Here is a 27595-nt window from a genome sequence, read left to right as displayed (position 1 = left end):
ACAAGTCCCAGCTCTACGACCTACCACATGAGCAGCCTCAGTCTCTTCAACTGTGAAATGGGGATGTGATCACCAGATGCCTCCATATCAGGGGAGCTGGACCATAATTAGGAAAGAGAGAACACCTATGGAAATGCCAAGCAGGGCCCTGCACAGAGTAGAGGATCAGGAATGGTTGGTTTCCTCTCCTTCATGGGGCCACTGGGTCCGTAGGCAGTCTAGGCTATAACGCACCGTGCAAATGTTAGCAATGAAGGTTAATTTCACGGGACTCATGTTTATCTCAGGATCCCGCATACCCCTCACCCTCTGCGGCCCGCTGCCTCCTGGAGATCCAGGTTTGAAATGTACACCTTTAACTCTTACAAACCAATGCAACTGACTATAATTCTAGACTCTGAGCAACCCAGTGGGTCCAACCCTGCCATCTGCGATGGAGGTGTCAGCACTTACCGAGAGCGCGGAGCGATTCCTGGGAGGATGGCAGGTCTGAAGCAGCAGCGAGCTGGGCTTGACAGTCCGGACTTAAATAAATTGTATTTTCTGGCTGGGGACGATAAGACAAGACATCTGAAGCATGTGTTACACTTACACATCATTATGCTCCCGAAATGGGGAAGGAGAGCTGCATCTTGTCCCAAGTTTGTAGCAAAATTGTGCAGTGTGTACATAGCTCTCAGGCCTTTGATGTTGAGCCGAGAGGAAAAGAATCCTCTCGGAAACACCAGGCAGGAGCCGCGGGCGCCGCAGCACAGGGAGGGAGGCTGGGAGAGGCGTGCAGCCCGCACGAGCCTGCTGCTGTCTCTGAGCCCCTTCTCCTGCCCCCACGAAGGGAGACTGTCTTAGCTCCCGAAAGGATTATTTCCTCTAATACCTTCATGCAGAAGCAAGCAAAAATGCTTAGGTACCATGAAGTGGGAAGCTGAGAAGGGCCTCAGCAGACAAAGGGAGGAGAGGGAGGGTGGGACAAGTGTCAAAAAGCCTGGCCAGTGCCAAAGGACGCCGCTCAGAGCTTGCAGTCTAGCGAAGACATGTCCAAGAAACAGCCACATGGATCACCAGCTAGTGACACGCTTTGATATGCGCCACAAAGGGACAAAACGGGAAGTGCCAGGTTATAAGACAGGACGTCCCAATTGAAATGGAGGCTGGGAGCAGGGACGCGGGGAGAGACTGACACCATGGGCCCCTGCAGGAGCCACCCCCAGGGCCCAGGGTGGGTAGCAGGCCTGGCGAGGGGGCAGCCAAGGATGGGGAGTGAGTCTCCGTCACGGCCACTGCAAAGACTCGTCTGGTCCCTCCTCTGTAGGGGAGATTTGGATGCCCGAGGCTTTGGCCGTGCCAGCCCGGTGCCCGACACAGAGCAGGCACCGTGTCAATGACCAGCTGAAGAGAGCAAACCCCCAGAGCCTCCATCTCCTGTTGGAAGTGGGGAAGCTGAGGGAGGCTTCTGTAAAGGAAGTTCAGACCAAACCCGTCCTCCCCGCGCAGCATTGGGCAAGTTGCTTCCTCCCTGCCAAGTCCCCATTTCCTTCCCCGTGAAGTAAGGCAGGTCGGCGAGATGGTCTGCAACACTCCCTCGGAGCTTCTGCACCTTGTCACTGCCCCCCCTCGGAAGCTCACGGAGTGTTGATGCCCTCTCTCGACCCCACCCACCCTGCATGTCTGGGATCAGAGACACTGGGCTGAGTCCAACCTTGGCCCCAGTGGGTAGGGGGTCATATTCTAACCCCAGCCTGATACTCTGGAGTTCAGTTACCAAGTTTGGGGATGGGGGAATTGGAATTTGCAATAATCCAGTGCAAAGCTGCAATGTACTTTTACTTACGAATCGCCTCATATAGATAGGTAGTTCATATTAGAATCAGTTTTGAAGCCATCAAGCCTATTTAGTGGATCTACAAAGAAAAGTCCTAGTAGAACACCCAGAAGTCACCCCAGATGTGTTCAAGCCCTTGCCAAGGATGTGCTAACTGTAACGTTCTCTCTTCTGTTCATTATGGTGGTCCCAGGGAACATCTCTCCGGAGGACAAATCTGTTAGCCAAGTCTGGTTGCTATAAACAATAGCAATGATAAAGCTCAGGGGTTTTTTTGGAAATTCATGTTCCAGCTGTCCTCCCGGCCCATGAGCAGGGCTTGGCTGTCCTGAAACAGTGCAGCAGGTGGGGGACTCAGACATTTTATACAGTGAAGAAAACATGAACTCTGATGTTTTGCCGGGGCTTCCCACGGGTCCTGAAGGCAGGTAGCAGGCTTTGTACTTCTTTGCAAGCCCCATAATCCTCGCACATAGGAGGATCCCATGCCTATGACTACTGATGGGCTGATGGAAAAAGCAAGGCACAGAGAAAGAGACTAGGGCTCAGAAAGGTCCCAGTGACAAAGAACCAGGAGAGCCAGCCAGAAAGAGCATGCGTATTAGACATTCATGGATTTCATATCTCAGCCTCTCTACTTAATAGCTGTGTGACCTTAGACAAGTCACTTAGCATCTCTGGGCCTCAGTTTCCTCCTCAGCATTATGGGAGCAGAAATTTCCAGAATAGTCATGGTTGCAAGAGTTAAAGGAGATAACATAGGTGAGTGTCTAGCAGTATCTGGCACATCGTAGAAGCTTCTCTTCCTTCCTTCCATCTGACTCTCAAGATCTGCATAAGAAAAGCAGCCTCCAGCACTTGCCCCTGTGATTTATCTGCCCCCCACATTGAAGGGTGGGAGGCCAGAGAGCCCCCCCCACCCTACACCGTGGCCTCCATGCTGCAGGCAGGGACAGCTCAGTGGAAGCAAGGCCAAGGAGAGGTCTGGTCCCAAACCTCAGTGGCTACAGGAACCCAATACAGTTGGCCTGGCTCTCTTCCAGCCAATGTTGCCAGATGTAATTTGGCTTCTGCTGGAGGTTCCAAAGCAGTTATGTAAGCATAATAACCCATAGCATTTGTAGAAAGCTTTAATGGTTCTCAAAACACGTTGTGCATGTACTACCCCAGCTGATCTTCTCGGTAACCTTGAAACGTGGCTAAGGAAAGGGCAAGAACTCCCATTTTATAGATGAAGAAGTTGAGGCTTGGAGGGTTTATTTGGTTCATGACTCATGAGTGGCAACATCAAACTTGGACAAAGATCTCTTCATTCCTTGCCTTGGGCTCTTCCCACACCATCACACCATCGCACTACATCGTTGTAATCATGTAATCATCAGGCAAAAGTGGCCCAAATACCTACTGGGTGCCAGGCCATGGAATAAGTCCTTGGATTCAGAAGTGAGAGGCAGAGTCAAGTTCAGGAGAGATGTAGGACCCACTGTTTGGGATGTGATAACTGTCATGGTGAAGGAGCCAGGGGAACAGGGAGGAAGGACGTAGCCAAACTTAGTCCAGGGACTCAGGAAGGCTTCCTGGGAGGAGGAGATGCCTCAGTCCCGTCTCAGACAACAGTTAGGAAGAGGAGTGAGAGGAGTTGCAGATAGCAAAAGCAGCAATAGAAAGAAGTGTGTGAACCAGCATGTTGTCTGATCTGATTCCATCCACCCACTCAGCACTCACTCATTCCTTCATTCATTCCACATATATTTCTGGAGCACCCCCATGTGCCAGGTACCAGACACAGCAAATAAGCAGTAGTCCCTGAATGCACAGAGTTTCCCTTCTAGTGGATTCCCTTGGACACGGATGGGGAAGGGTAGGATGGAGTGGGCAGAGGGCATCTGTATGGTGGGCCTGGATTTAAGCCTACGGGTGCTGGGGATCACTGATGAATTTTAAGGACAGGATTAGCAAAGTGAGGTTTGCATTTCAGAAAGCAGGAGCCAGAGCGAAGTTAAAGTATGGGCTCAAGGAGGCGGTCTGGAATCCAGGAGCCCAGGCAAGCAATGAATGGGTCCTGAGTTATGGCAATGCCATAAGAAAAAGGCAGAATGCGTGCCAGATGTAGAAACAGCCTTGACAGGCCTTTCTGGTTAATTGGACATGGAGGTGAGGAAGACTAGACAGCCACTCTGAGGGTCTGGCTCAAACCTCTTGGAAGGGGGTGATGCTATTTCCTGGGACAGGAGTGCAGCAGAACCATCTGGTTGGGGCAGGGAACCTGAGGAAGTTTGTTCCCACTGGGACTCGCTGAGTGTCTGGGGACTCTGGGTCCCCCTGAAGTCACACTCATCAGGCACTGTGATCAGTGAGTCTGAAGTCCAGGAGAGAGCTCGGGGCTGGAGGTACAGATTGGCTTACAAATGATGTTCAACATTTGGAAGATGGACAGGACCACCCGGAGCAGGGGGTGCCCAGGAGGAGAACACACCAGATCCCATCGCAACAAACCCCAAAATATGTCCATATTTTTCTTTGATACCTGAATCCTGCTTGGCAAAAGTCAGGCCATTAGCCACAGTGAAGAATCATGGCTCCCCCAGAGGGCTTGACTGGGACGGACCGTGGGGACTCTGGCCTGATGTCATCTCACCTCTCAGTCTCACCAGTCTCTAGTCTGAAGTCACTCATGTGATTCTCTCCTTCTCCTCTCTCCCTCAGGTGTTTACAAAATATGGAAAGTGTTACATGTTTAACTCAGGCGAGGATGGCAAGCCTCTGCTCACCACGGTCAAGGGCGGGACAGGCAACGGGCTGGAGATCATGCTGGACATTCAGCAAGATGAGTACCTGCCCATCTGGGGAGAGACAGGTGAGCTGGGTACGGGGACCGGGGCTGTGGGTGACGGCAGAGGGGTACAGGACTCTGAAAGATCGGTTTGCTTTGGGTGGGCTGTCTTGGCCTGGGCTTTGAAGGACGGCTCTCCATCAGCAGGACTACAACATAGAGGTGAAGAGTAGGGATGCCCCTCATGGACTGTGATACTCAGGGCTTCCTCAGATTTCAGTAGATGGGAGAGGGGCAGATGACAGGAATACTGGAAAGGGAAGGCAGATAGCCCGAGGGGGTTGTTGGGAAAGAGGCATGGAGAAGATATGATTGTGCAGGCGGGTGGCTCGATTTCGGAGAAGAGGAAGACATGGACCATCTCCTTCCTCTTCCAACAATTTTGACTACCCCAACCCAGCCATGAGGCCCAGCAGAAGGGAAAACATCTCTTCCCACTAGGGGAAGATGGAGGAGCTTGCTGGGTTGGAAAGCCAAAGGGCATGGACTCAGGGACCTGGCACCAGGCCTGTGTGTACAGGCCCCTGAGTAAGTTCATCCACGCATTCATCTGTGTATTTATTCAGCAAACTATTCATTAGCCATGTGTATACTATGTCAGGCTTTGCACCACAGTAAGGACATTAAGGCGAAAAAGACCAAGTCCTTGATCACAGCCTGGAGGAGAAGACACACGATCACAGTCCAGTGTGACATGAGTGTACCTGCACGAGGACAGTGGCCTCCTCCTGGATGGGATGGGGTGGTGGGTGTTCAGGGAAAGCATCATGGTGCCCCGGCATTTGAACAGAGTCTTGGGATTATTCTGGATTATACAGGAGGGTCCTCACAAGAGGGGTGCAGGAAGATCAGACAGAGGAGTAGGTGAGGGAAGCAGAGATTGGAGTGATAAAGCCAGTAAGCCTAGGGATGCGAGTGGCTTCTAGAATTCCCCCAGGTGGAGAAAGTAAAGAGGTGCCCAAGAGTGGGACATGGTTGCAAAGTAGACCCAAAGCAAGAGTAGTGTTGCCTTCAGGGTGTCATAGTGGGGAGTGGGGAAGGGGATCAAGGATAAGCCTGGGGAGGTCCTCCATGGGAGAGGAGAAGGGAGAGAAGATTCTAGCAAGAAGGACACCCTGGGCCTTCAGATTAGAGCTGAGGTGAGTGAAAGCCAAGTAGTCCAGCCCCCACCGCTTCCAACCCCCACCCCATGACTCCTAGAGCCAGCCCCCCAATCCTGAGCTCTGGCCCTGACCATGCCCAGGTATTCCAGGCTTCTGAGAGCAGCCAATGCTTCCACCCCAGGAATGACTGACTACAAATTCTAAGCTCCCTCCACAGCCACTCTTTTCTTCCATGACTCTCACTCGATCTCCCTGTGGGGAGAGGTGAGCATGACCACTTCCCTCACTGTGTGGTGGTCCTCCTGCTCCTACAGTCAAGGAGTAAAATGGTCGCCACACACATCACCCCAACAATGCCTTCCGGTGGCTCACCTCAGGCTGAATCCAGGCCATCTGCTTCTTTCCGAGAAGATGCCTGGTTGGCTCCATCCACTTCTTTAAATTCAGTGCCCCTGCCTTCCAGCAAACAGAGGGTGGTCTGGGTTTGTGCTGAGCTCTGGCATCCCTGAGAGCTGACCGACAGAGCTTGGCTTTCCAGAACATCCCTGAGACCAGTCTGTGTCCTGGGACCATGGGCATCTGTAGACAGCTCTGAGTCCTAGGAACTGGGTCTTTGTCTCCCAAAAGAAGCTCTGCCTTGCAAACACTGGAACATCTTTGCTTCTTGAACCATCTGTGGAAAAGGGAGAAACAGTCAATAAAAATAGGTCCTGAAGACCTCATGCCCACATCCTGACTACCAGTTAGTTATCTTTGCATGGTGATGTGGATTTCCTGCCCTCGATTTGGGAGCAAAAGCAAACATGTACACCCACACATGCACACATTCACACAATGCCAGGCACCTCGTCACACACATCTTTATGCAATACAGCTCCCTGTGGGGTCTGACCTTAGGTTGGAGTATTGGCCGCTGATAGCCCTTGTGGTTCCAACCACAGGACCTACCCTCTGGGAATATGCCTTCTGCCTCCTGAAGCCATATAGATATAGCAGAAGAGCTCTGAGATCATCTCTTCCAGCCAATCCCCTTGCTCCTTGGTGGAGGGAGAACTGAGGCCTGGTGTGGTGAGCTTCTAGACATCATGCAGGAAAGTCATGGCCAAGCCAGGGCTCTACTTACTCAAGCTTTCTAACCACCAGTTAGCCCCAGTAGACCATAATCGTGCTCGAGGACCTGCTGTGTGCCTAACACCATGTAGGGTGTGGTCAGAGAGGCAGAAGACACCACACCCTGCCTCTCAGGAGCTTATCAGCTCAGTAGGCAGCCAAGCACTACACAGAACCCACAAGAGGACAGCCTCACTCCTGCTGGCAGCTTGTGCTATCCTTTATGATCCACCAGCCCTCCTCACTTAAACCATGGCCTCTGGGGCTAGGTGGCTGGAGAAGGAGGCAGCATGAAGAAAGAGGGACTGAGAGCAAGGGCAGGGGCCAGAAGAAACTGGTCACAGGAGAGACTAGTCGGTGCTGTCCAATAGAACTTTCTGCAGAAATGGAGGGAGCGCTCTCTAGGGGCACTGTCCAGTCCAGTCATCACAAAGGTGCTTTTGAAATGTGCTTACGGGAATGAGGAACTGAGTTTAATAGCATGTCATTTTGATTAATTTAAATTGTCATGGGTTGGGGGGTGGCTAGCAGCTACCACATTGGGGAGCACAGCTTCAGAATGCTCTTACAGTTTCTTGGATGTTTGCCTCTACAGCCAGCTCCCACAGTAATATTCTGGGACTGTAATGTTCCTCAGTTCTGACCCTCACCCCACCAAGGCCATGAGGGGTAGAGAGGGCCCTTTATCCCCCACTTAACCAGGGAAAGAGGCTGAGGTTAGGCGACTTCACCCTGGCCACCCAGCCTGATGGCCTGAATCCTTACATCCAGGCTCCCTTGACTGGACATTTCTTAAGGCTGAGAAGTCACTGAGCAATGAGCACCTCTTGGACACTTTGGTCACCTCAAAACCTCTTGTGTCCTGGGCCGGTGAAGAGTGAGCTCCATGGGGGTAAGAGTGAGGGGTACACACCTATTGAAGGATGAGGGGTGGACTCTGAAAGGTGAGGGTTGCTTGTCTGTGAGGCCACCTGAGGAAGCATGGCCACCTTGCTCCTTGATCTTTGCTCCAAAGGACTTTGGGCACCATGAGGTCTAGTCCTGCCATGATCTTCAAGAGGGAGGCTGTCTTCTGGACCTCTAAACCCTGTGGCCCCACAGACACCATCTTCCTTCCTTGGCATTTCTGCCTCCTCTCAATTCCCAAGTCTTCGTTGGAGATATCTGGGTGATGGTGGAGAAGAGAGGAGTTAAAATATGGTGGTTGAGGGAGTAGCCACAGACAGCTTGATGGCGGGCAGTGTAGTAGGACAGGAAAGTGCCATTACAGAGTCAGACCCAAGATGAAATCCCCAGCTCTTCCTTTACCAGCTATGTGGCTGAGGACATGTGAATGGGCCTCCATGTCCTCATGCCTAATAGAGGTCAACCACACAAATAAACTGATAGATTTTGGGGATGGCTGAAGGAAGCACACAAGAGCTCTCTGCAGACTGTAGGCAGTGGAAGGGTGATAATTTTGACCATGGCAGGGGCAGGGGTCATCAAACTGTCCCAGAGCTAGAGCCTGTGCTAAATATCCCAACCCTGTAACAGAGGTCCTGAAGTAACTCAACATCCGTAAATCTCGTTCTGCTCAAAGCAGAGCCTCTGGGACACCCTTGCCTTGCCTCATGGACAGCTTCATTGCTCAGAAATTTAAGGGAGCAGTGAGCGAACCACTCCTTTGGGTGTAATTCTGGCAGACAGGGAGGACCTTTGATGCCCGAGTGATTCTGACAAAGGTACCCCCTTTGAGTGCCCCCCCAGCCCTTTGGACTCACACTTAGTGAAGCAAGATGACTATGAGAATAGGATGTATGACTACCCACCATAGGATGTGGTGCCCAGGATGCCCTCTTGCCCAAACAACCTTATGCACGTCACCCTGGAATGAAGCCATTTTATTTTATTTTATTGTAAAATTTTATTTATTTGACAGAGAGAGAGAGATCACAAGCAGGCAGAGAGGCAGGTGGGGGGCGGGGGGGGAGCAGACTCCCTGATGAGCAGAGAGCCCGATTCGGAGCTTGATCCCAGGACCCTGGGATCATGACCTGAGTGAACACAGAGGCTTAACCTATTGAGCCACCCAGGGGCCCGGAACTGTGCCATTTTAAAGAAGACGGGATCTGTTCCATATGGACCTCATCAGTATGGGCCCTGTGGAAGGTCGAGATTGGGGATATTCCATGTTAACAGGAATAGGAAGGATCTGGGGACCCTGCTTAGACAAAGTGAAACACATTTATTTATTGCGGGGATTCTTAAACATGCTACGTCATGAACATCTGAGTAGGAATATTGCAGGCAGCCTTTATTTCCCAAATGCCTTTGACCATGAAAACCTTTCTCACGGAGGAGCTCACAAAATAGAACGAGGACAGAAAAACCGTCCTGGACTGGAGAAGTGCAGATTTCATGGCCAGCGTTTTCTAAAGGAAATTAAATTGAAGGCAGGTGGGAGGTTGTTAAAAATGAAACTCTGTGTCGATGCCTCTGAGTAACTTCAAAAGATAAAAGACATAGGCAGTGGGTTATCTAGGTTGCACGCGAGAGAAACCAAATTCAAACAAGCTTAGGCATAAAAGGAATTGTATTGCCCCCAGAATCCAAGGCAAGCTTCAACAGCCAAACAGCGGGCGAGCAAGGATGCAACATCAGAAAAACCAGGGCTCAGGCCCCCTCAGGGCTCTGCTTGTCCAGCCTCTCTTCTCTCTGAGTCACTTTATTCCCTCTCACTACAGACAGGTCCTTTCCACACATTTTTTTTTTTTCACACATGGCCGCCAATAGTTTTCTATTTTACACATCCTATCCCCAGCAAGAGACTATTCTGATTCTCTCCTGGGTCTCCTATTAAAAAAAAAAAAAACAGGGAAGGAAATCATTGGCCCATTGGTCAGTTGGGAGTCCACATGTGGACCAATCAGCAGTGACCACGGGAGTGAAATAATAGAAGGATCCAAGAGTCCTGAGGAAGTTGGGTGGATGGCAGCTGGGGAAGGAGTTCCCAAGAGATAGCGCCCATGAAGGGCCATGCTGGGAGATGTAGGACTGAGGGTAGTGCTGAGGTAAGGATGGGTCACCTCTGAGGAAACTGGAATTGGTGTACAGAGAGCTCTTAGATGAACTCAAATTCTAGAGAGATCAGCTCAAAAGTTGGAAAGACCATAGATAAGCCTCCTCCCTTTCTCCTCTCCCTCTTTCCTTCATTCACCCCCTGCAAAAACACTTTTTATTGAATATAATCTGCCTCAATTTCTCCAAATCCTAGTATTTAGAAAAATGAACCTGAGGGGCACCTGGGTGGTTCAGTCAGTTAAGCGTCCGACTCTTGATTTCGGCTCAGGTCGTGATCTCGGGATCTTGAGATGGAGCCCTGTGTTGGGCTCTGTGCCTAGTGGGGAGTCTGCTTGAGATTCTCCCTCTCCGTCTGTCCCTCCCCCTGCCTGTGTGCTCACTCTCAAATAAATATTTTTAAAAAGTGAACAGGACGGTGGAAAGCATGAATTAAGTATGCACTAAATGATTGTTGAATCAATCAGAAAAAAAAAAGGAAGGAGAAACGAACCTGATATTATATCTTTGAGCAAAGGAATTGTGTTGGGGGGCTATGCTTTAATGGGGGTAAATATCTGGTACCTTATTATCCACCACGAGCCTCCTCACCTCCTACTCTGCCCCTTATTCACTTGGCTCTGGCCACACTGGCTTCCCTGGGATGCCTTGAACGCTCCAGGAACACTCTTACTTGAGGGCCTCTGCATTCTCCAATCCCTCTATCTAGAATTCTCTCTGCTCAGATCCGCACGGCCAACCGCCTCACCTCCACCAAGTCTTTGCTCAGAGACCACCCTCTCACGGAGGGCTACCCCAATGACTCACCCCAGTCCTCACCCCTCCTCCTCTCCTCTGCTTCTCCTTTTCTCCATGACGTGTGTCACCTTCAAAGACACCATGGGATTTACTTATTTATTATTTGTCGGTCCCCTTCTGCTTAAACATATGCTCCAAGAAGTCAGGGATCTTGGACTGTCTGGCTCACTGATGGACACCAGGGCAGTAAATATTGGCTAATACATTCATTGGGGCGGTGGGGGGGGGGGATCCTGTAACTGTGCACACTGACGGGTCCAGGGCAAGAGAGAAGCTGGCATTCCTGAGTGGCTGCTAGGTGCCCCGAACATTCGATCCCACGAGCTTTCTCAGTCCTCCTAACCAGGTGTTGCAATCCCCACTATGAGATAAAGAAACTGGGGCCCAGAGAGGTTGAGTAAGCTTCCCAAGAACACGCATTTCATTAAGTAGCCGAACCAAGTTAAAAACCCACGCACGAACCCAAAAGCCATCCTCCTTTCACTACGTGCCTTTAATGTTCAAAAATGTGATTGTAAAAGAGCTGCCATGAAAATAGCTCAGGGGGAAAAAAATGGTCCAGGTGACATCTCTGAAGAGAGAACGGCAGATAATGATAGGTCTGTTAAATTTTTCCTTTTCTATTTTTCCCTCTTTTTTTCCCCCCTCAATAGCAGAATCCTTGTATTGAGCAAAAGCTTTATCATAGCCCCAGTATATAGAACACATAAGGGCAGAGCTTCCCTGGTTCACCTGGAGATGTGATTGTCCCTTGCTCACTATGGCTGACCCTGAGGAACCCTAAGGCTCCAGGGAACCCAGTTTGAAAAGCACCAAATGGACACGTCATGTTCCAGGATAAAAATGGTGTCCAATGATGCGTACATCCCAGAGATCGACTCTAAACATCTCCCTCCCTTCTTTGGGCATGGTCAAAGGAGCTCATGATGTGTCTGCTGAGCTCCGGGGAAGCTGGCAGTCTGGACTTCTGGTTGAACACAGTAGATTGGACAGAAGTGTTTCTGGAGGCTCCCTCCATACACCCCACCTTAATGGCCATCGTGGGTTGGTTGTTTTGTTTTTTGTTTTTCGTTTTGTTTTTTTGTTTTTTAAGTATAAACACACAATGACGGAGAGGATGGGAAAGAAGGCAATAGTCAACGTCAGCAAGTTTTTGGAAGATGGAAGGCAGATGGTAATTACTCGGCGTGTGGCAGAGAAAGCTGAGGGATAAGGGTCTGCACTGAAAAGCCGACTAAAGCCACACAGTTCTCACCACTGAACCCCAGAAAGAGTCCAAGGCATCAGAGTTGGAGGCATCAGACAATGCTGAAGACAGGGATAAGAGAGAGGGAAAACTAGGAGGATTAGTTCAAAGCCTGTAAAAGGAGCTGTTAAGTCTCTTAGATATCCAGACAAGTACCTCTCCGCACCCCAGCACCCGATGGGATGAAACAGACCGGCTCTGGGCATGCGTAAACCAGACAGAAGTGAGGCATGGGTGAGGTGCCGTACAGAGAACAGGGAGAGGAGGTCAGGTTCTGCGTACTGAGTAGGGAGACCCCAACCATCCTAATCTACCCTACCACCTCCAAAAGGAAGTCTGGGGGAATCCCTCTCTGGAGAGACTGATAGGCTCATGAGGAAAGGTCCACATAGAATGACAGTCAGGAGGGCATCTGGGTGGCTCAGTGGGTTAAAGCTTCTGTCTTCAGCTCAGGTCATGATCTCAGGGTCCTGGGATTGAGCCCTACATTGGGCTCTCTGCTCAGCAGGGAGCCTGCTTCCTCTTCCTCCCCTCTCTCTGCCTGCCTGTCTGCCTGCTTGTGATCTCTGCCTGTCAAATAAATAAATAAAATATTTTTTTAAAAATGACAGGAATCCCCAGACATGATGGCCTGGTTAGATACCGCCCCCCCAGAGGGAAGCCCCTTAGCAAGTTCTCCCACACCCAGGAATGACTGTGCAGCATTTAAGTCCCTCTTCGTTATGAGTGGACAGCCAAAATATCTGGCTTTTGAGGGAAGCCACTGATAGGAAAGGAACCACACCACCCAAACAGAAAAAGAAACTGTGAGGAAATAGAGATAATGATTAAAGCATAAGTTTTAGAGTCAGACAGAGCCTAAGTTCAAATCCTGGCTATACAACTTACCAGCTGTGTGACCTTGGGCAAGTTACTTAACCTCTCTGACTCTGCATTCCATCACATCTAAAATAAGAATAATATTATTATCTACTCTGAGAAGTTGTTAGGAAAACTGAAATGAGTTAATATTTATGAAGTACTTAGAAAAAGCCTGAATAATATTGGGCACTGTATGAGTGTTTTATAAATACAAAACGAATGCAGAGAGCAGAAGGAAACATCAAACCCCTTTTTTTAAACTTCTCATGAGATGAGAGATGATATTGCATCCATAAATACAAGCTATTAAAATAGGATGCTATTAAAAAGTAACATACAAAGAAAAAGTTGTGTGTTTTTTTTAAACTCTTGGAAATTAAACTACAATTAAATTAAAAAAAAAAAAAGAAGAAGGATTGGACTTGGGGAAATTTCCTGAAAAGTAAAATGAAAAGACAAACAGATGAAAAATGGAGAGAAAAAAGATATGAAAATGAGAGGGTAAACCCAGGAAGTCTGACACGCTCCTACAAAGAGTTCTAGAATAACAGACCAGAGAGAATGGAGAAGAGGACGTTGGCAGAGAAGTAAGACACGAAGAGTTCCCAGCTGAAGCACGTGATTAATAGCTAAAGAATTCACCAAGTCCTGACCACAGTCAGTGGCTGAACAACCGAGACCAAGAGGCATCCTCGAGGAATTCAGGCTAATAGAGATAAGAGAAAACCTAACAAGTTTTTGGAGAGAAAAAACAAATTGCCTACATAAGATCTACACTCAGCACGAGCCAGAACTGCTCAGCAGATGCAATTAAAACCAGAGGACACTGGGCGGAGAGGAGAGATGGGAAATCTTTCTTTTTTAAGACAGAATTCTCTACCCAGCAAGCTACAAATGAAGCATAAGGGTAGAATTTGATTTCAAATATATTCCAGGGGTGCCTGGGTGGTATAGTCAGTAAAGCATCTGACTCTTGGTTGTGGCTCGGGTCACGATCTCAGGGTCATGAGATCAAGCCCCAGGTGGGGCTCCCTGCTCAGCTGTGAGTCTGCTTGAGATTCTCTCTCTCTCCCTCTCCCTTTGCCCCTCCTCCTGCTTGCATGTACGCCCTCTCTCTCTCTCTCAAATAATCTTTAAATAGGGGCGCCTGGGTGGCTCGGTGGGTTGGGCCGCTGCCTTCGGCTCGGGTCATGATCTCGGGGTCCTGGGATTGAGTCCCGCATCGGGCTCTCTGCTCAGCGGGGAGCCTGCTTCCCTCTCTCTCTCTGCCTGCCTCTCCATCTACTTGTGATTTCTCTCTGTCAAATAAATAAATAAAAATAAAAATCTTTAAAATATATATATATATATATAAATATATATTCCAAATATGTATATCATATAATTTCATACATAGATCAAATATATTGATATTATTTATTAATATTAATTATATATCCTATATTTCATAATATATCATATATTATATTAATATAATATTAATTATGTATATCTAATGATGCTATAATCATAATTAATATATTAATTATATTTGCATGTTAATATAATATATACATTATATATTAATATATAAAATATATTTTTTGGCGAGAACATTTACATTCTACTCTCTTCACAGATTTCCATTATACCATATAGTGTTATCAACCATAGTCACCGTGTTTTATATTATACCCTCTAACCTTATTCATCTTGAAAGTTGGTATCTTTTTACCAACCTCTGCCTATTTCCCCCACCCTTACCCCCTGGCAACCACTCCTCTGTCTCTATGAGTTTGGATTTCTTTTTTTCTTTTTTCCCCGCTTCTGTGATAGATATCTAGCAAACCAAAAAACAAAACAAAGCAAAAACGAAATGAAACAAAAAACAACCCAACAACCAAAAAGAAAAAGAAAACAGAACAGGAAACTCAAAAGAGTTTTACAAGAAAAGATGGAAATCTTTAGATACTACAAGGCTGGAGTGTGGAGACTATTTTACCTAGTTCTGCAAAAGCTGGAGACTGGCTTAACCGAACTATCGTGTGCATCTCCAGGAGGATAGAAAGAAAAGAAACACAACAGGCCACCCCTCACAGAAGACGTCTACGTCCTCACCTCCCATGGGAGGAATTTGGTGGCTAATACCTACAGTTTTTTAAAACCAAGAAGTATCTTCCGAGCCAATGATGCCCAATGCAATATGAAAGTAAATACAAGAAAAAAGTAGTTTTTTTGGTTGGAAGTAGCTGTCTCTGAAAATTGGGGCTTGGGGCTTGGGGAGAGGGGGAGCCAACACTGCTGTTTTTCATTAAAAGCCTTGCGGAATCATTTGGCTTCTTAAATTATGCACATACATCGCTTTGATAAAAATTAAAATTAAATTGAAAATGATCCGAACTTCTCTGCATAGCTGGAAAGCCTGAGCGCCTATCAGGAATAGCACGACTTCTATCTCCCGTCATAAATGTGACATAGCCAGACGGGATGCCGATGGTTGCTATGGTTTCTCTGACATCTCTGCTCCCAGGAAGCACTCCTGTCATGGTGCCTGGCGCTGGGGACGTTCCCGGAAGTAATCCTGAGAGTCGGGAACCCGGGGACGTGCAGCAGCCTGCTGGAGTTCCAGGCTCACGCTCGGAGGGGGTCTTTTCGCTGGATGGGGCGGGGGAGGGGTCTCCAGAAGTGCCAAGGAATCAGGAGAAAGGACGGCACGAGTCAGAAGCACCATTGGAGGCAAGCATCCATGAAGCAGCCAGAAAACTGACTTTCACCGTTCTGAGAACTGCCTTACACACATGCGGAAAATATACCTGCTCTCCTCATACGTCGCAGCCTGGCTGACCGTATGCACATGAAGCAGACCCACCTCAGAGCTCATGCCCTCCTAGTTGGTAAATGGCCAAGGCGACCCACTGTGTGCCACACCCTCAGGGATACGCATGAAGGGCGCAGTCCAGGTTTGCAAGGAGTTCACGATCTAGGGACTATCCCCAGGGTTCCTTTTACGGAGGAGACAGAAATGCGTTGATCCAACAACCCTCACGTTGCTTGCGGGCTGCCAGACTTCTGCAGTCTGGGCACATGTACGCAATTAAATGTCATCAAGTGCTCTAACTGCTAAGGATAGATGGAGCAGGTGATGGGTTCCAGAAGGGAGGAAAAGGGCAAATCAGGGGAGGCTTCCAAGAGGAGGTGACCTTTGGGCCTTGTCCCGGGCCTGGCTGCCAGGCGGATATGCAAAGGATGGGAGTTAGAGAGGATGTGAGGCATAAGGAGGTGAGAAGCCAAACAGAAGGAAGGGAATCTGGAGCAAAAGTCCAGAACAGCCCAGGGTGTCCATGGTAGCTGACTCTAAGGTTGAGACCCAGAGCTGGACAGTTGGACAGAAGTCAGATTACATCAGGTCTGGTGTGTTCTGCTAACCCATCAATGCTCTCCTGTGAGTCCTGCTTCCCAGAGGGTGGTCCTCCAACCAGCGACACCAGCATCCCCTTAAGGCTTGTCAGAAATGCAGAATCTAGAGCCCAACCCGAATCTGCATCGTAACAGGAGCCCTAGGCTGACTCATGTTCTAGGATGAGAAGCTCTGATCCAGACCACTGTCCCCCACCCTTTGGAAGTATGCAGATGCCTTTTTAACATCTTGACATTTCTCAGACGTCATTCCCCCCAGATGAACGCTATCATGCTTTTTATATTCACTGATTGAGAAAATACTCAATTACAGAAGGTAAGCTTTGGATGACTTTGACTTCCGTAATTATATCACAATCTATATACGTGATCTGTTTGGCATCTGCTTGTACCTAACTTCCATCACCAGCGTGTGCAAACAGAATGTTTATAAATAGAATCTCAATCATCCACCAACTTCCCCGATGGTTCCGGATACATGGCACTTCCTGATGGCTTTTCAAGGGTGATTTCTCCTGCATGCTGGTTGCCCACCCCGAATCATCAGCCTCCTTACCAAGGAGTTTATAATCTCTGAGCCTGAATGCACCAGGGAAACTCATTATTTAAAGAATCCTTGGGATAAATGTTTTTGTAATGAGAGCAGACCAAATTGCACACCGGTGCCTTCACAAATGTATGTTTTGTGGACCTTCTGTTTAACGGGAATGTGTCAGATGAAGCCACTCTTCTTTGTCGCATAACTAAGACCCAACATTAACCCTCTCCTTCCCCAACATGGACAAATCACTCCATAGGACACAACATGCTTCACCTGCATCGTATCCTCTGACCCTCATACACTCTTAACGATGTAGACCGAACAGGCTTAATCATTTAACAGATTAATCCATTGAACAGATGGTAAGTAAGCTAGTCTCTGAGATGCGAGTGGCTTTCCCATGACCTCATGGCCAAAGAGCATTGGAATTAGCACTTGAATCTATCTCTGATTTGATCCTTGGTTCTTTCCGCCAAGAGCCAGTGTTTCTTAATAATGAAAACAGAAAAAGAGAAGGGAGGGATAAAAGCGGTTGCTTTGGTTAACATTTTCATTGCTTGGTTAACATCTTTGCCAGATCATGTCACAGGAGCTTTGAGGCTCTGCAGGAAGGGGTTGAGGTTTGCAGGCTTCACCACACTGTCGTGGCCACTTGCTAAGGAGCTATCATTGAGAACCCCCTACCCCACGAGCTGCCCTGAACAGACATCATTGCAGCCCGTCTGGCTTGGGGACACAGGGTTGATTTCTCTTCCTCCAGATCTGGTCTAGCCTCAAAATGTCACCTGTAAGCACTGGAGTGTGAGTGCACTGGAGTGTGAGCGTACTGGAGTGTGAGCGTACTGGAGTGTGAACATACCCGTCTCTGTGCGGGATTCAGATTTGCTCATCTAGACGTGCTGCTCAGTTGGGCTTGTCATGGGGGGGGGGCAGGGAGCACAAGACACATACAGCCCGATGTTAGCCAGGCAGCAATTCAGGGAGTCTTTGTGTTGTCTTTAGAAAACTCAGCCTCCTCTGACTTGCGAGGGCTGAACAGCCATGTTGGGTTTTTTAAATCTAGTTTTCAGGACATTAAAATGAGATGCAATGAGGTTAGGAGACTTGTGCATGATCCCGGGCTCCTAGAATTGCAAGGCTAAAAGTCACCTGAGGGATCAGCTCTACTCCCCACAACCCTTAATTTAAACAAGAGGAAACTAAGGCTCAGAGAGGCAATATAACTTGCCTGAGGTCACACAGCTATTCAGTGGTGGGACTGGGAATCAGACCCAGGGCTCCATGATTTCACAGCCTACACTTTTCTTGGGACCCTCTCCTGCTCCCCTTTCCAGGGCCCCACCTCGGCCTCCTTGGATTCCTCTATGCATGCCAGAAGGGCTGGAGGAACCAAGATGGCGCCCCTAGTGGACCACCGAAACAGTGTTTGGCAGAACCTTTCCACCAGAGCTCTCAATGGCTGGGGCTAGGACCTCAGTCCCTATTATCGTCACCGTCCCACACAGTGAGCCTTCCCCTGAACTCTGAGATGAAAGAACACAGGCTGCTGAACCCAATGTCAATTAAAAGATTCTCTCTCTTCGTCCCGTACAGCTTCATCCCTGTACAGCTTGAACCCTTATTAGCTGATCACCTGGGACCACTGCTTCCTCTAGTCGACTGACAAAGGGCAGGGGAGAGTGAGGAGTCAAGATACCTTCTTCCTGGACCCTGCCAGGCCACCACTTGCCATGTGGCCATTGGCCACTTTCTTCCCTGTGGGTCTCAATTTTCTCACCTACAAGATGAAATGTTAGTTTGATTCAAGCAGTGTTAAGGACTCTCCTAGCTCCAAAATTCTATGCAGCCATGAATGGTGGACCCTGGGCCTGTCCTTTCCTTTCTTTGGACTTTGGTTTTTTCACCTATAACATAGATACAATGTAAAAATATATATATAATTTATATATATATATATTTCCCTAAGTGGGAATATTGACATATTGACGCCTATCTCGGGATGGTGGGGAGGATCTGGGACGTGAAGTCTGTGAGCCCCAGAGCTTACCATACTCATGGCAGTGTAGTTGTTTGCCATGTCCTATAGGGACATGAATGGCTCAGAGTCCAGGCCTGCAAGCTCTCAAAGGGGACCTACCCCATGGAGAACGCAGCCAGTGACACCAAAATGGCATGCTGTCTGAGTGATGCCGGGGATTAGAGGGCAAAAAAGCAGAGCCTTGTGAGTGGACGGCCAGGGACAGATGCTGGATTTGCTCACTGTGGGTACAGCAAGCTGACCACTCTGAGCCTTTGTTTTCTTCTCTGTAAAACATTTGTTCTCGTGTCTGTAATAAGCCTGCCTCTCGGGGCAACTCCAAGGCGTAATAAAGGAATCATCCAGCCTCTGACCACATCCCAGAGGCTCTGAGAACAGGCCAAGGGCATGCCTGTCTCAGGGCTTCCTCACCTGCTGGAACACACCTGCTTCCTCCTGGAGCGCTCTCCTGGGGTCATCCCACGAGCCACCTGCCTGCTTCAGCCAGGTCCCTGCCTACAGACAGTCACGCTAGAAAGCCCTGGAGAGTCACAGCCTCCCCCCCGCCCCCACCTATGCAGTCTCACTGGCCTCTCCCATGCTTCTCCCCCAAGCATTGGACGCAGCTGGCCTGTGTCCCTGGTTGGTATCTGCTCCTCCCGGAATGGGGGCTCCAGGAGGACGCAGGACCTGCTCGGTTCCCTGCTGGGCCCCCCAGCCCCTGGCCTGTGGCAGGTGTCCACGCAAGGCATTTGGTACGTCACTGTCCAGTGGACAAGGGGATGGATGCAGAATGGTGGGGAGCACCCAGGGCTCTCAGGAAGGGCAGAGTTTTCTCTGGTTCTGTGAAAAGCAGCACTTCCAGGAGCCACTTCAGGGAAGTAAAAAGGGATGAGCATGATTTTGGAGATAGTTCCTCTCTTACCTCCTATCTCTTTCTCTGTCTCTCTCTCTCCGTCATGTACACACACACACTTCAGTCCCCAGAGAATGGCAGGGCCCAGCCCAGCATCCAGTGAGCAGTGTCAGAGCCAGAGAAGCCAATGGGGGGCCCAGAGGGGGGGTGGCCCAGAAGATGGACGGCCCTTCCCCAGCCTGGCTGAAACATGGACCTGGGCACTCCAGGCCCCTCTCCCTGAGCCCGAAGAACAGTGAGGCCCAAAGGCTGAGTCTCGCCCCCACTGTGATATCATAGGCCACAGAAGCCAGGCAGATGGCAGCCACCCAAGACAGGAACACCAGCCAGGTCCCTTCAACAGGGTGTCCCGAGCAGTCTTTGCTGTGACCACCCCCCCACCCCAGCTTAAGTCCCTACACAGCTGCCCACCAGGCTCTGAACGACTGACTACCTGCTGCCTTGAGATGGTGGCAGTGGGTCCTGATGGCTCAGCAGGCCTTGTGCGGACCCAGCTTGGCCAAAACCTCGCCTAGGAGACCCAGACAAATGGGCCGCCCTCTTGGCATCTCTGTGCCTCCGCTGTAAAAGGAGAAGCTGGGACTCGAGTCTCAGAGGTCAGCTGTGCTGTTTGTTCACTTCTGCAAGCAGTATGATACTTACTATGTGCCAAGCATTATGCAGATATACATAAATTAAACACTGATCCTGTCCCCAAGTATCTCCCAGACTTAGTGGAGAAAGAGTTAAGTGGAAAAGGGAAGTACCAGATATTGGGACATCCAGTGGAGGAGACCTTCCAGGACAGGAGAGCTGGATAGGGATCAACCAGATGGAAGGGGAGGAGAAGGGCCAGTCCAGATGCAGGGGGTCCCATCAGGAAGGAGGAGTGAGAAAGGACACCTGACCCAACTGGGTTTTTTTTTTTTAATAAGGACATTATTTATTATTGAAACTTGAGTTTACAAATCCATTTTTTTAATTGAAGCAAATTAAGTTTATTTTTTTGTGAGTTATTATCCAGCTGGGTTTTATTGAAAGCCGGAAACACTGAATAAGGACAGTGACGGCATTATAAGTCAGTGAGCCTTTCTTAATCACCAGACTCTGTGCTAAGGGTTTTCTGTGCAATGCCAATAGCCCTATGAAGACAGATCCATTATTAGGTCCAAACTCATTCTGCAAATTTTGCAGAAAACCCAGGCTCCAAGAGATGAAACAACTTGCCAAAGGTCACGGAGCTAGACTTGATCTTAGCCTGCCTGACCCCAGAGTCCCAAGCATTTAACCAACTGTCCTAGGCTCTGTCTGGTTCTGACCCCCCAGGTAGAAGGCCCTGTGTTTCTACATCTCTTACAATGCCCAGGTCACTCCCTGGGGAAAAGGGTTCTCTACTCCAGGTGTGAGCTCTGGCCCTACCCAGTGTCCCCAGGATGTCCATCCACCATGAAGGGCTATTGGCTGTCCTGTGGGAGACAGGGATAGCGTCCTGAGCGCCTTTGCACAGAAGTCTCTCCAGGTCAAAGCACCGAGCATACCTCTGCTAGCAAAGCCTCCAGGAATGAGGACACACTGGGGTCAGGGCCATGGGGAAGGTTAGCCTGGAAACAAGAAGACTGGTGGTCACAGTATGTACCCTCAGATCCTTGAAGGCGTGTCAAGTGGAAAAAGGGATGGAGCTGGGAGCAGGGGCAAATTTATAAACAGGCAGTTTTCAGCTCAACATAAGGATGACCTTTGAAAACCATGGACCACCCTCTAGGCAATGAGGTCTCCCACCAAGAACACTCAGACACAGCAGCTGTCCTTCTGTGCATGGTGCTGCACAGGTGCCTCTAGCTGTCTCCCAGAGCCCAGGCAGTACATGCCCTCTGGGGTCCGAACCAGTGAGGACCCAAGCAGGCCATCAACAGGATAATCCAAGGACGAATGAAGGACTGTTTACAAAGGTGTGGGCAAGGCTTAGGGAGGGCAGGACAGCCACTACCATGCCTAGGGAAAGGGGAACAGAGCTGGCATCAGAACCCAGACAGAGAGCAATACCAAGAGCTCCCCTTAACCCCCAGTGCAGAACTGTGGCTTTCCAAGGTGTTGTGCGGCTAACTCGCAGTGACCCAGCAAATGGAGCTAAGAGACTGAATATCCCAGAGTCACTTCTCTCTCCTCCAGCTTCCTACAGACCCATCATCACTGGCTGACCCCAGCCAGAAGCCAGAGGGTGAGGGAGCCCATCAGGACAGTCTCTGCAGGTGCAACTCCCAGGGCAGAGAGCCGAATGCAGAGGACTGGCTAGGGGAGGCTATCCTGCACTGAGCTGAGCCCCCATGCATCTGGCCTCCCTCCTACCCTCTCCTCTCCAGCTAGCTATCCTAGCCACTGTTGTAAAGTTGGTTTCGGCCAACACAGATTGCTCTGTATCAATATGTCCCTGCCTTAGCCTAGAAAATTCCTCTGGCTTTTCAGAAAATCTTCCCTTCCTACTTCCCTCGTGTTTACTTCCTTGGCATATTTCCTGTAATTTGCAAAGATTAAAGATTTAAGCTTCTTTTATTGCTATGTACTTTACCGGCCCCATTATGCATTCTGCCCGTGGCTTGCCCATCTCCTGCCGCAGAGGTTCCAAATCCTTTCTGCATGCACAGAAAACGCTCTACAGGTAGACCTCACCTTGAGCCAGCCATGGCTGTGTACTTGAAAAAGGGGTACAGTATTCTGGCTTGGGCTGGGACGCGCCTTACCACCTTCCTCCTGATCCAACATTATCTTTCATGTTTGGTCCTAATTAACAAGGGCTCCCAACACTGTGCATGTAGTAACCTTCCCTTTCGCTGTGCTTTCTCATGCTCTCACGCACTCACTCGCTCTCAGGGGCTTTGAATCCTGGTGTTCATGATATGTAAACAAATCCTTTGCTGCTCTTGGGGCCCGCACTCTGCAGCAGCTCCGTGTCAGATCATTTGGTGGTGAGGGGAACAGGAGGCTGGGAAGAATTCTGTCCATGCCAGTCTGGGTTCTGGTCAGGGCTGGTTCCTCCCACGTGCCGCCCGTGTGGTCATGCTGGTCCCCATGCTCCAAAGGCCACACCCTTGCTTGAATGTTCAGCTGTGGCTGTCTTGAAATTCGTAATTTTTTTAAAGAAGGGTCCCCACGTTTTCATTTTGTGCTAGGACCCCAAACCTGTGTGGGTTGTCCCAGTTATTGTTATAGCTGCTGCTGCTGTGGTTTAATGGGTAACCCACCTACATCTCAGCAGGAGGGACCCCACCACCACCACCAAGTCATGTGACATGGACAGGCAGCCTGTGCTGCTGGCATTTCCCTGGGTCTAACCAGACCCTGGGCGGACTCGCAACTGTCAAAAGGCAGGGAATGAATTAGAAGTCAGAGGACTTGACTTCTATCCCCTGCTCTACCCTGGAATTGCTGTGTGCACTTGGCCAAGTCACTTCCCCTCTCTGGACTAGATTGCTACTTGCCCATCTGTGTTTGGCCTCAGATAACTTTTGTGGAATCTCTGAAAATGCAGATGCCTGGGCTCTACCCCAGAGTGACTGGATGGAGGGGAGGGTCCCCAGAATCATCACCCAGAGCTCCCTACATGATTTTGATGTGCATTCCAGTCTGAGAACCGCCGAGATACCTGACTGGAGCCTTTGACTCTAGCTGTCTATATTGGATCACTGAGTTCTTAAGTTGGGTCTTCACTGTGACACTGATAGCATCCATGTCCAAGAAGTATAGGACACTGTGGGTGGGTACTACGGGGCAGAGACTGGAAGGCGGCTGCTCACTACTCAGACTGGAGAATGATCCACAGAGGGAGGCTGAGGACAGCTCTATGAAGGAAGAGAAACTATCTGGAGATGGGAGACTAGTGTTATGGGGAACCAGGGCCGGAGGACAGCTGGGACGATCACCGTGGACTGGCTATGAAGACACACAGCCCTGCTTCTGCTTGCCCAGAGCCCCACCCAAATCACCCAAGGCCACAGACCCTCCCAGAGGCACCTGCTTAGGAAAGCAAGGGGTTGACGTCCTTGCTGTCCCTGATGTTGTGAGACGTCTGGAATCTGTTCACAGCTAACATTCTCCAGCGACACTGCCCACTGAAGTTGTCACTAGCCACATGCGACTATTTAAGTAAATTTATTAAATTGAAATTCAATTAAAGATAAATAAGGCAAGCAAAAAAAAAAAAGGTAAGTATGTGAGGTGATAGATGTATTAATTAATCTGATGAGGAAATCCTTTCCTAACGGGTACATATATCAAATCCTCACATCATATACCTTACCTCGCAATATGTCAGTTATACCTTGGTAAAGCTGGGGTGGGGTTAATTAGGCAATTAATTGGAATCTCAGTTCCTTGGTTGCACTTGTCACACTTCATGTTGTTATAGCTCCTACGCTGGAAAGCACAGATTCTAGAACATTCCACCTTGACAGAAAGTTCTCTAAAGAGAGTGGAAGCTGTACTCATCACTCTTTTCTGTGCCCAGCCAGTTGCTGGATATTTGTAATGATAGGAGATCATTTAGAAATGTCCCCTGCCCCAGCCCCTGCTGTTTCTGGAATAAACTCCCCTTCCAAATCCCAACCTGCTCTGGCTGGCCTTGGGCGGCTCTCACAAGGCAGGCATGCCTGGCCTGTCTGCTTTGCCCATTACTCGAAGCGTTTCTGACAGAAGGAGTTCACTTTTCATTTCTCCCTGTAAGCCACGGGTCCCCTCCTTTGAGCCTGTCTTACTGGCTCTCGGGTTTCCTAAGCTCAGTTCCCTAGCCGGGACGCAGCTTCAGAGAGCTCCAGAAAACAAGTTTTGGCATCTCTCCCATCCCACCCCCCACAGCTCACTGAACATGACTTCAGTTCATCCAAGCACAAGCATCCCTGTGATCCCAGCATCACGCCACTTCCGCTGCTTCCCTATCTGAGCCTGTTCCTCAGGCTCCTGACCTCTCCTCCACCCTTCCCCTTCCCGCCCATCCTCCGTCTCCCCCCAGCATCACGCCACTTCCGCTGCTTCCCTATCTGAGCCTGTTCCTCAGGCTCCTGACCTCTCCTCCACCCTTCCCCTTCCCGCCCATCCTCCGTCTCCCGCCGTCGCCTTCCCTGATGCTCCTGTGGGGCACTGGGAGGAATAAGGGGCACTCACTTCTCTGCAGCATTCACCATCCCTGGGAAAGACAGGCCCCAAATCACAGGCACGCCGGGACATTCGGACAGCATTCTGCACCCAGACAATCTGGGTAAAGAAATAGCAGAACGTTTGACCGCTGGAGGGAAGGGCGCCTACTAAGCCCTTCTGTGCATGTACCCCTACCATGGAATTGTTGCCCATCAGAGACCCCCCCGCCCCTGCCTCTGTCACTGGACACCAGGTTGTCTGTGGGTCTTGCCCATTCCCGTGCCTGGCCCCAGCCCTTCCTTCCTCTCAGCGTTCGTGCCCAGACTCTGATCCCAGTGCTAACACCTCCCTCCCTCCCTCACTCACCTCGACCTCCATTTGTCCCCTACTCCATCTTCCCCCATTCCTGCATTTATCCCTCCTCTCCCCATTCCCTTCTTTGAGAACACTCCTTGATTTGGACTCTTGATTGGCCTTGTCCATTCAAGAGTGAAGCTTGAGTCACAAATCCCTTATTCACTCAGCAGGCACTGCCTGAGTGCATGCTATATGGCCTGGCCCCACGGGGGACCTTTGAGATCCAGGGAGACAGCCCAGAACTTGGCTTCAGGATCCTCCAGCCTGGTGGAAGAGACTATCAGATAAAGAATTAGTGCCCGGTGTGGCAGAAGTTTCATCAGGCATATGTAAGGGAACACAAGAGAGCAAGAGAAGGGTTTGCTTTGGGTGGGGCTGGGGGCTGAATCTTCGGAGACGAGTAGGGAGAGTGGTCAGGTGGACAAGGTTGAAAGGCTTTCCAGGCAGAAGGAAATGCATGTGCATTCATGCAGAGCAGAGACCAGTAACCACCAATCTGGGCAGCCCGGGAGGGTTGGACCATCTGGCGCCATGAAGGAGGCTGCCCCGAGAAGGCTTGGTAACAGGGGCGGGTTATGGAGGCTGGGCTCCTTATCAGCCTGGGAGAAAGTTGTGCAGGTTTTCGTGCTGGACAGCTCCCTCTGCGGGCTGTTGGGAAAGCGTAAGACTGAGGACTCTGACCCAGGAAAGGCTCCTACAGCCCACCTGTGCATTCTCCACCAATTGTGAGCCCATCTCTGCCAGCCCATCACCTTCCACCACTCTTGCCACCTCCCGCTGCCAAGGGCCATTTCTCTTGTGAAGTGAAAGCGAGGCCAAAGTGTCTCTTCTGGTTGCCCATTTCCTACAGCTCCAAGGGGCAGCAGGCATCTTAGCATACAAGCAAATCCTCTATTTTCATTTCTGCTGCTGTGTTTTCCTCTCTTCCCCGTCCTGATCCCCCTCACCTTCAGCTCATGGCCCAGCGGAGAAGCTTGTGAATAAAATAAAGGTGCTTGACTCACTTCCTAATCCCATTTTATAGTGCCAGAGTCCAAAGCAAAGGGTTGGTTTAACTGGCCTGAATTAGCTTCTGACAGCTACTATAACAGATGCCACAAACTTCCTGGCTTCAAACAACACAGATTTATTCTGTTATAGTGCTGGAAGTTAGATGTCCAAAACCCGGTCTCACAGGGCAAAAATCTAGGGGCTGGCGGGGCTGCATTCCTTGTGAGGGTTTCAGGGGAAAATCTGTCCCACTGCCTTGTCCAGCATCCCGTGACTTGTGGCTCTTTCCTCCATGTCCAAAACCAGCAACAAAGCTTCTTCCATTCTATCCCTGACACTGACCCTCTCTATCCCTGGCATTAAGTACAGGATAGAATTCCATTCTATCCCTGACGCCGTCTCCCTCTCATGAGGACCCTTGTGATGACATTGGGCTGCCCAGATAATCCAGGATAACCTCCCCATCTCCAGGTCCCTCGCTTAATCCCATCTGCAGGATCCCTTCTGCAGGGCAAAGTGACATCCTCATAGTTTCCAGAGATAAGGATGTAGATGTCTTTGCAGGCCATCATACTGCCCACCATGTGGCCTTTTCTGGCGTCCCTCTGAGCTTCTGAATCCCAGGAGTCTGTGAGCATCTGCTGTCACTGACCCATGGCTCTGTGTGTCTTTGTCCTTTCAGAGGAAACGACATTTGAAGCAGGAGTGAAAGTTCAGATCCACAGTCAGTCTGAGCCGCCTTTCATCCAAGAACTGGGCTTTGGGGTGGCTCCAGGGTTCCAGACTTTCGTGGCCACCCAGGAGCAGAGGGTAAGTTCCTGGGCTCCCTGCATAGGCATGAGGAGGGGAAATGGGACTCCCACTTTTGGAAGGCTCTGAGTCCACTCAGGAGGCCTGAGTGGGGATGGGCTCGGGACAAAGGCTCACCTAGAAATTGGAGAAAGGTATCAGCTTAACCTCTGTCACCCAATTCTCCCATACCATCCATCAGTTCCTAAAATTGGGTGTGAGAGAAACCCTGAATTGGGTCAGGGTTTTTTCCAGAACCTTCTGGGGTGGGAGGGCAGAACTTTCTTAATCTATGGGAAAGCACTGAGAGTGTGGGCCTCCCAAGCTGTTCCCCGTACTTAATGCCTGGATACTTGCTGACGGCCAAGATCAGCCTCCACTGGAGCACACAGTGGGGGGGGATGTCGGCTTTGAGGCAGACACAGAGGAGCCTGGGAGGCTGGCTGGCCTCCACGGGCCTCAGAGGCTGAGACAGGTGGGGAGATCAGAAATGAGCATGCAAAGGTATCTGAGGTGGGAACCAAGTGGCGCAGCCAGAAAACCTCATCTTTAAGGACAAAGAAGGAGGGCATGGAGCAGATGGCAGGGAGCCAAGTTCAGGGCTGAGGATTTGAGTCGAGAAGGGCAAGAACACAGACGAATAAGTCCAGGCA

General features: G+C 49.9%; 1 protein-coding gene across 2 annotated transcripts in view; it reads left to right on the top strand.

Annotated features, from left to right (window-relative positions):
* Nucleotides 1-27595, top strand: part of ASIC2 (acid sensing ion channel subunit 2) — a 969864-nt gene that overhangs the window by 879580 nt on the left and 62689 nt on the right. For both annotated transcript variants that reach the window (XM_044248399.1, XM_044248398.1), the window contains exons 2-3: nucleotides 4526-4676; nucleotides 26836-26963. In XM_044248399.1, the coding sequence (XP_044104334.1) occupies nucleotides 4526-4676; nucleotides 26836-26963 (279 nt within the window). The remainder of the gene's footprint in view (nucleotides 1-4525; nucleotides 4677-26835; nucleotides 26964-27595) is intronic.

The sequence above is a fragment of the Neovison vison genome, chromosome 5, assembly GCF_020171115.1.
Source record: "Neovison vison isolate M4711 chromosome 5, ASM_NN_V1, whole genome shotgun sequence".
NCBI lineage: Eukaryota > Metazoa > Chordata > Mammalia > Carnivora > Mustelidae > Neogale > Neogale vison.
This window is presented reverse-complemented; position numbering and strand designations above follow the sequence as displayed.